The following is a 9653-nucleotide window of genomic DNA, read 5'->3' as shown; positions in this document are numbered from 1 at the left end:
TGTTAGAGAACAGCCACGCATGCCTAATGGGAGGCAATGAGGCAGGCCTCAGCAGCTCAGCCCTGGGGTTTACAGATGCACTGAGCACCCAGGTGGACATGGAGCAAAGAGCAGAGGCAAGCAGCAGCTGGGCTTTGGCTGAGACAGCACATTCCCAAAGTCTCAGTCCTTTTCAAATGAGCCCCAACTCTCTCCCACTTTTACACTAATCTCTCGCTCTCTCTTTCTTTCTCTTTGACACTTTCTCTCACTTAATTAAATTCAATTTCAAGGCTTTACTGGCATGGGAAACATGTTTACATTGCCAAAGCATGTCAAATAGATAAACAAAAGTGAAATGAAAAATGAAAAACTTAACAGTAAACATTAAATTACACTCAGTGTGCACATAGCCTGTCTTCTCTTGAGAGCCAGGTCTGCCTCTATCAATAGCAAGGCTATGCTCACTGAGTCTGTACAGAGTCAAATCTTTCCTTAAGTTTGGGTCAGTCACATTGGTCAGGTATTCTGCCACTGTGTACTCACTGTTTAGGGCAAAATGGTATTCTAGTTCTGTTTTTTGGTTAATTCTTTCCAATGTGTCAAGTAATCATTTTGTCTTCTCATGATTTGGTTGGGTCAAATTGTGTTACTGTCCTGGGGCTCTGTTTGTGTTTGTGAACAGAGCCCCACGACCAGCTTGCTTAGGGGACTCTTCTCAGTTTCATCTCTCTGTAGGTGATGGCTTTGTTATGGAAGGTTTGGGAATCGCTTCCTGTTTTTCCTATTTTGTGAATTCTTGGTTGGTGAGCAGACCCCAGACCTCACAACCATAAAGGGCAATGGGTTCTTTAAATAACTGATTCAAGTATTTTTAGCCAGATCCTAATTGGTAGGTCGAATTTGATGTTCCTTTAGATGGCATCGAAAGCCCTTCTTGCCTTGTCACTCAGATCATTCACAGATTTGTGGAAGTTACCTGTGGCTCTGAGGTATATATAGTTTTTTTGTGTGCTCTAGGGCAACAGTGTCTAGATGGAATTTGTATTTGTGGTCCTGGCAACACCATTATTTTGGTCTTACTAAGATGTTCCACTTCTGTTCAAAAGTTTGGGGTCACTTAGAAATGTCCTTGTTTTTGAAAGAAAATAAAATGTTTTGTCCATTAAATTAACACCAAATTGATCGGAAATACAGTGTTGTCACGTTCATCATAACGATGAGACCAAGGCGCAGCGTGATAAGAATACATTCGTCTTTATTTACAGGAAGACCACTTAAACAAACTAACAAAATAACAACCCGACCGCGACACTATAAACACGAGTGCTGACATGCAACTACACATAGACAATAATCCACAAAGCCAAAATGGAAAATGTCAACCTAAATAGGATCCCCAATCAGAGACAACGATAAACAGCTGTCTCTGATTGGGAACCAATTCAGGCCACCATAGACCTACATATACCTAGACATACTAAAACCCCATAGATATACAAAAACCCTAGACGGGACAAAAACACCTAGACAATACAAAAACTAAACCAACCACCCTTGTCACACCCTGACCTAACTAAAATATTAAAGAAAGATAACTAAGGTCAGGGTGTGACAAGTGTAGACGTTAATGTTGTAAATGACTATTGTAACTGGAAACGGCGGCATATTATTTTAATGTAATATCTACATAGGCGTACAGAGGCCTATTATCAGCAACCATCACTCCTGTGTTCCAATGGCACGTTCTGTTAGCTAATCCAAGTTTATCATTTTAAAATGCTAATTGTTCATTAGAAAACCCTTTTGCAATTATGTTAACACAGCTGAAACCTGTTGTTCTGATTAAAGAAGCAATAAAACTGGCCTTCTTTAGACTAGTTGAGTATCTGGAGCATCAGCATTTGTGAGTTCGATTACAGGCTCAAAATGGCCAGAAACAAAAAACATTCTTCTGAAACTCGTCAGTCTATTCTTGTTCTGAGAAATAAAGGCTATTCCATGCGGGGAATTGCCAAGAAACGGAATATCTCGTACAACACTGTGTCCTACGCCCTTCACAGAACAGAGCAAACTTGCAGCTAACTAACCAGTGCAAACTAACCAGAATAGAAAGAGGAGTGGGAGGCCCCGGTGCACAACTGAGCATGAGGACAAGTACATTAGAGTATCTATTTTGCGAAACAGATGCCTCACAAGTCCTCAACTGGCAGCTTCTTTAAATAGTACCCGCAAAACACCAGTCTCAACGTCGACTCCGGGATGCTGGTTATCAGAAAAAAGAAAAAACAATTGTGCCGTCTGGTTTGCTTAATATAAGTGATTTTAAATTATTTATACTTTTACTTTTTTGATACTTACAGTAACTTTTTTTGGTAGGTTTCCACACTACTTTCCTTCCATCTATAGCATTTCTCAATATTACTCAGTTACTTTGGCTTTGATACGTCATGATTGAGTATTGCTCTGTTCAAGTAGACTGTGATTTTGCTGTGATCTGATAGGGGCGTCAGACTGTGAACGCTCTGAGAGACTCTGGGTTGAGGTCAGTGATAAAGTAGTATACAGTACTACCCCAATCCACAAAAGTTGAGAGAAATTTGACCACAATAACTACCGTGGGATATGCGCCAACAGCAACCTCAGGAAAATCCTCTGCATTATCATTAACAGCAGACTCGTACATTTCCCCAGTGAAAATAACAAACCTAGCAAATGTCCCCAACCAAGGGGGACAGCAAAACCTAGATATTCTGCACAGATTCTGCCAAACCTGGGCCCTGACAGTAAATCTCAGTGAGACCAATAGTAATGTTGTTCCAAAAAAGGTCCAGTCGCCAGGACCACAAATTCAAATTTAATCTAGACTCCATTGCCATAGAGCACACAAAAAACAACATATACCTTGGCCTAAACATCTGAGTCACAGGTAACGTCCACAAAGCTGTGAACGATCTGAGAGACAAGGCAAGAAGGGCATTCTATGCCATCTAAAGGAACATAAAATTAGACATACCAATTAGGAACTGGCTAAAATTACTTGAAACATTTATAGAACTCATTGCCATTTATGATTGTGAGCTCTGGGGACCGCTCACCAACCAAGAACTCATGCAGAATTCTGCAAAAACTTCCTCTGTGTACAATGCAGAACACCAAAGAATGCACGCAGAGCAGAATTAGGCCGATACCCGCTAATTATCAAAATCCAGAAAAGAGACGTTAAATTCTACAACCAACTAAAAGGAAGCGATTCCCAAACCTTCCATAACAAAGCCATCACCTACAGAGAGATGAACCTGGAGAAGAGTCCCCTAAGCAAGCTGGTCCTGGGGCTCTGTTCACAAACACAAACAGACCCCACAGAGCCCCAGGACAGCAAGACAATTAGACCCAACCAAATCATGAGAAAACAAAAAGATAATTTCTTGAAACATCGGAAATAATTAACCAAAAATTAGAGAAAACAAGAATGCTATTTGGCCAGAAACGAGAGAGTACACATTGGCAGAATACCTGACCAGTGTGACTGACCCAAACTTAAGAAAAGCTTTGACTATGTACAGACTCAGTGAGCATAGCCTTGCTATTGAGAAAGGCTGCCGTAGGCAGACCTGGCTCTCAAGAGAAGACAGGCTATGTGCACACTCCCCACAAAATGAGGTGGAAACTAAGCTGCACTTCTTAACCTGCCAAATGTATGACCATATTAGAGACACATATTTCCCTCAGATTCCACAACTCCACAAAGAATTTGAAAACAAACCAGTTTTTCATAAACTCCCAAATCTAATGGATGATGTTACGAGTGTGTATCGGAGGCGAAGTCAAGTGCAGGAGAGCAGAGTGTAGTGAACAGTCCCACTTTTTATTCCGGTCAAAATGACAGCACAAAATAACATAAAGTGTGCCTAAAACACGGAACATGGTGAAATAACACAGTGTGCCATCGCAGCAGCAAGATTTGTGACCTGTTGCCACAAGAAAAGGTCAACCAGTGAAGAACAAACACCATTCAAATCAAATCAAATCAAATTTATTTATATAGCCCTTCGTACATCAGCTGATATCTCAAAGTGCTGTACAGAAACCCAGCCTAAAACCCCAAACAGCAAGCAATGCAGGTGTAGAAGCACGTGCACCATTGTAAATACAACCCATATTTATGCTTATTTATTTTCCCTTTTGTACTTTAACCATTTGTACATCGTTACAACACTATATATGCATAATATGACATTTGTAATGTCTTTATTCTTTTGGAAATTCTGTGAGTGTATTGTTTACTGTTAATTTTTATTGTTTATTTCACTTTTGTATATTATCTACTTCACTTGCTTTGCCAATCTTAACATATGTTTCTATGCCAATGAAGCCCATTGAATTGTATTGAACTGAGAGGCAGAGAAAGAGAGAGAGATAGGCAGAGAAGGGGGTAGACAGATTAAGAGAGGTGCAGAGAGAGAGAGAGATAAGAACAATGATGTAGAAAGAAGATGTTTCATAACCACTGCCTGACACTGGCAGCCCCTTCAAATGAAACACTATGCTGGCTTTGTTTCTCTCCCCACTTTTTCCACTGGAAAGGTTTTAGAGGACAATCCCTAATGTGACATGTGACTGTTATTCACAAATGTGTGCCTGTGTGTTGCAACCTTATTATATGATAGTGAGTGAGTTATTATAGCCCACTATTTTCTTTGCTGCAGTTGATGGAGATTCTCGCCATGTTTGGGAGAATGGATCCCAGGACACTTTCAAGGACATACAAGAGCCTACTGCCTGTACTATTCAGTGTGTGTATTTTAACCATGTCCCTCCCTCTCTGTAGGAGGTATAAACCGTGCGGGGGCGATGCCTGCGTTCCTGCGGACCCCCAATATGATCCAGCCACACCTGGATATGAAGCCCTTCCTCCAGTTCCCCATGGACACAGCTCCACCACAACACAGCATGGGCCTGTTTCACAACTTCAACACTGTGAGTACTGTATTCAACATCGCGAGTACACACACACACACACACACACACACACACACACACACACACACACACACACACACACACACACACACACACACACACACACACACACACACACACACACGAACACAGCATACACATAAACACACACCCAACAGATACTAACACAGAATACGCAGATACACATGCACAAACACACACACCACACACACTACACACACACACACACACACACACACACACACACACACACACACACACACACACACACACACACACACACACACACACACACACACACACACACACACACACACACACGCACACACGCACACACGCACACACACACACACTGCACACACATGATACATACTCAGCACACGAACACAGCATACACATACAAACACACAGCCAACAGATACCAACACAGAATATGCACAAACACACACACCACACACACTCCATGGATGTAAACTCAGCAAAAAATGATACGTCCCTTTTTCAGGACCCTGTCTTTCAAAGATAATTTGTAAAAATCCAAATAACTTCACAGATCTTCATTGCAAAGTGTTTAAACACTGTTTCCCATGCTTGTTCAATGAACCATAAACAATTAATGAACATGTACCTGTGGAAGCGTTGTTACAGTTTACAATCACTTTGGCACTAATTTCAGAACCTAGTGGTCATTTTTCAAAACTCTAGACACAAAACTCAAAACGATCACCACTTGTAACACAGGCTGTCCAATGTTCAAAACATTGCATTGTGCATTCATATCTTTAAAGAAACCTTGTACTTGCAGAATCATTGGTTCAAATAACTAATTTATCATGAAATACCATAGTAACATTCATTTAGATCACCCACACACAGGATACCGATAGTTTCACTGTGTAGTTGTAAGTACAATCATTAAATATTGTAGTACAAAATTTGTGACACATGTTTCAATATGCTACTACATGTAAATACATCACTGTAAACGGACTAGTAGAGAGAATATTACAGACACTGGAATCATTGAACAAAATCTGACATTTATTGATAAAATACAATAAAATTACTCATAGGTTTCTTTGAATCAAAGCAAAAATAATTAGCTACCAAAAAATAAAAAAACTACAGTAAAACATCAACTGCAGTGTTCCTCACCTGGCTTACTGTAAAAAGCCAAACAAAGGGTTGATAACTGTACTTCTATATTTCTCTCAACCCTGTCTTGTGGATTTGGCCACAGGTTCTCATCCACATCACAATGGATGTTTTCATTAGCCAAACATCTTGGGAAGAATCTTCGGGCATGGCGAATCAAGGCCTGACACTGGTCTGCCCTGATGTCATTGCATGCGTCATCCATGGCCTGGAGAAGGGCGGCTTGTTCGTGAGGGCGCCTATCATATACCTTCCACCTCCACGTGGAGAAAAATTGCCAGCTCTACAGACCTGATTTAGCTCATCAAGGAAAGTTACATTCGAACAGCGAATCATGTGGCTGCCTGCAACTCAATATATAGAGTCTATAGAGTAGAGAGCTTTAGATGTTGTTCAACCAAACATTAGAACAGGCAAGATGAGTAATCTAAGCCAGTTTGACCGTGGTGTGATTGTTGATGCCACACATGGTGATTCCAGCATCTCAGAAACAGTTGCCTTCCTGGGATTTTTACCCATTACAGTCTCTAGAGTTTCCAGAGAATGGTGCGATGAACAAAACACACTCAGTGAAAGGCATTTCTGTGGGAAAAAACATCTTGTTAATGAGAGAGGTCAGAGGAGAATGTCCAGAATCATTCAAGCTAACAGAAAGGCCACAAATGCTCAAATAACAGCTGTTTAAAACAGTGGTGTGCAGAAGAGCATCTCTTAACGTACAACACCATGAATAATTCAGGCTGTTGTGGAGGCAAAAGGGGGTCATACCCAGTACTCGATAGGTGTACCTAATAAAGTGGCCAGTGAGCGTACAATAATGTCAAATCTGAAAACATGGTCTGGAAAAGTGGTACATGGGACCATAGAAACAGTGTCGGATAAAGAATGATGATGAAATATTACATCCATAGATAATATAGTTCAATTGGTTCATGTTTCACGGTAATTGGTGTCAATGGATCTCGTTATCCTGAAACTTTCATGATCTAAACATGGAATATTGTTTGTCAATTTCTATAAAACTATGCATTAAGAGTAATGCAACAGCACCTTACCATTTTGAGCAGTTGTATCAATTGATAGTTAGATCATTGTAATGAAATGAACAGACAGTCATCTCAGATGTGTGAATGTGTGATGTGTAATGTGTGAATTTCATTCTGAAATGGTAATACTTTGATGTTTAAGTCATTTTGAACAGGTGATTTTAGTTCAATGAACAAATTATCTTAGCTTCATGTGTATTGTATCCAAGCAATTGGAAAAAGTGTTAGACTTTTGAAAAATGTACATTTTGATCATCAAAACTTAGAGGCCTTTCTACTGACTCTGAAAAACACCAAAAGAAAGATGCCCAGGGTCCCTGCTCATCTGCGTGAACGTGCCTTAGGCATGCTGCAAGAAGGCATGAGGACTGCAGATGTGGCCAGGGTAATAGATTGCAATGTCCATACTGTGAGATGCCTAAGACAGCGCTAAAGGGAGACAAGACGGACAGCTGATCATCCTCGCAGTGGCAGACCACGTGTAACTACACCTGCACAGGATTGGTACATCCGAACATCACACCTCAGGGACAGGTACAGGATGGAAACAACAGCTGCCCGAGTTACACCAGGAACGCACAATCCCTCCATCAGTGCTCAGACTGTCCGCAATAGGCTGAGAGAGGCTGGACTGAGGGCTTGTAGGCCTGTCGTAAGGCAGGTCCTCACCAGACATCCCCGGCAACAACGTCACCTATGGGCACAAATCCACCGTCGCTGGACCAGACAGGGCTGGCAAAAAAGTGCTCTTCAGTGATGAGTCGCGGTTTTGTCTCACCAGGTGTGATGGTCGTATTCGCGTTTATCGCCAAAGGAATGAGCGTTACACCAAGGCCTGTACTCTGGAATGGGAACGGAGGTTTGGAGGTGCAGGGTCCGTCATGGTCTGGGGCGGTGTGTCACAGAATCATCGGACTGAGCTTGTTGTCATTGCAGGCAATCTCAACGCTGTGCGTTATAAGGAAGACATCCTCCTCACTCATGTTGTACCCTTCCTGCAGGCTCATCCTTTTTTTGACCCCCCCTTTGTTCAGGGACACATTATTCCATTTATGTTAGTCACATGTCTGTGGAAGTTGTTCAGTTTATGTCTCAGTTGTTGAATCAACATAATATAGTGTTGTGACATAGCATATCAACATAGCATTGTGTTGGCACATAGAATAGCAAATCAAATCAAATTTATTTATATAGCCCTTCGTACATCAGCTGATATCTCAAAGTGCTGTACAGAAACCCAGCCTAAAACCCCAAACAGCAAGCAATGCAGGTGTAGAAGCACGTTGGCTAGGAAAAACTCCCTAGAAAGGCCAAAACCTAGGAAGAAACCTAGAGAGGAACCAGGCTATGTGGGGTGGCCAGTCCTCTTCTGGCTTTGCCGGGTGGAGATTATAACAGAACATGGCCAAGATGTTCAAATGTTCATAAATGACCAGCATGGTCGAATAATAATAAGGCAGAACAGTTGAAACTGGAGCAGCAGCACGGCCAGGTGGACTGGGGACAGCAAGGAGTCATCATGTCAGGTAGTCCTGGGGCATGGTCCTAGGGCTCAGGTCCTCCGAGAGAGAGAAAGAAAGAGAGAAAGAGAGAATTAGAGAGAGCACACTTAAATTCACACAGGACACCGAATAGGACAGGAGAAGTACTCCAGACATAACAAACTGACCCTAGACCCCCGACACATAAACTACTGCAGCATAAATACTGGAGGCTGAGACAGGAGGGGTCAGGAGACACTGTGGCCCCATCCGAGGACACCCCCGGACAGGGCCAAACAGGAAGGATATAACCCCACCCACTTTGCCAAAGCACAGCCCCCACACCACTAGAGGGATATCTTCAACCACCAACTTACCATCCAGAGACAAGCCTGAGTATAGCCCACAAAGATCTCCGCCACGGCACAACCCAAGGGGGGGCCCCAACCCAGACAGGATGACCACATCAGTGAATCAACCCACTCAGGTGACGCACCCCTTCCAGGGACGGTATGAGAGAGCCCCAGTAAGCCAGTGACTCAGCCCCTGTAATAGGGTTAGAGGCAGAAAATCCCCGTGGAAAGAGGGGAACCGGCCAGGCAGAGACAGCAAGGGCGGTTCGTTGCTCCAGAGCCTTTCCGTTCACCTTCCCACTGCTGGGCCAGACTACACTGAATCATATGACCCACTGAAGAGATGAGTCTTCAGTAAAGATTTAAAGGTTGAGACCGAGTTTGCGTCTCTGACATGGGTAGGCAGACCGTTCCATAAAAATGGAGCTCTATAGGAGAAAGCCCTGCCTCCAGCTGTTTGCTTAGAAATTCTAGGGACAATTAGGAGGCCTGCGTCTTGTGACCGTAGCGTACGTGTAGGTATGTACGGCAGGACCAAATCAGAGAGATAGGTAGGAGCAAGCCCATGTAATGCTTTGTAGGTTAGCAGTAAAACCTTGAAATCAGCCCTTGCTTTGACAGGAAGCCAGTGTAGAGAGGCTAGCACTGGAGTAATA

At 42.6% G+C, this 9653-nt stretch overlaps 1 protein-coding gene across 1 annotated transcript in view; it reads left to right on the top strand.

Annotated features, from left to right (window-relative positions):
* LOC112215234 (zinc finger protein 385A) overlaps positions 1–9653 on the top strand; it is a 149122-nt gene that overhangs the window by 82808 nt on the left and 56661 nt on the right. Inside the window, exon 2 of the mRNA XM_042299650.1 lies at positions 4811–4959. Within this exon, the coding sequence (XP_042155584.1) occupies positions 4811–4959 (149 nt within the window). The remainder of the gene's footprint in view (positions 1–4810; positions 4960–9653) is intronic.

Source organism: Oncorhynchus tshawytscha, linkage group LG16 (genome assembly GCF_018296145.1).
Source record: "Oncorhynchus tshawytscha isolate Ot180627B linkage group LG16, Otsh_v2.0, whole genome shotgun sequence".
Lineage (NCBI taxonomy): Eukaryota > Metazoa > Chordata > Actinopteri > Salmoniformes > Salmonidae > Oncorhynchus > Oncorhynchus tshawytscha.
The sequence above is the reverse complement of the archived record's forward strand: the minus strand, read 5'-3'. Positions and strand labels throughout refer to the sequence as shown.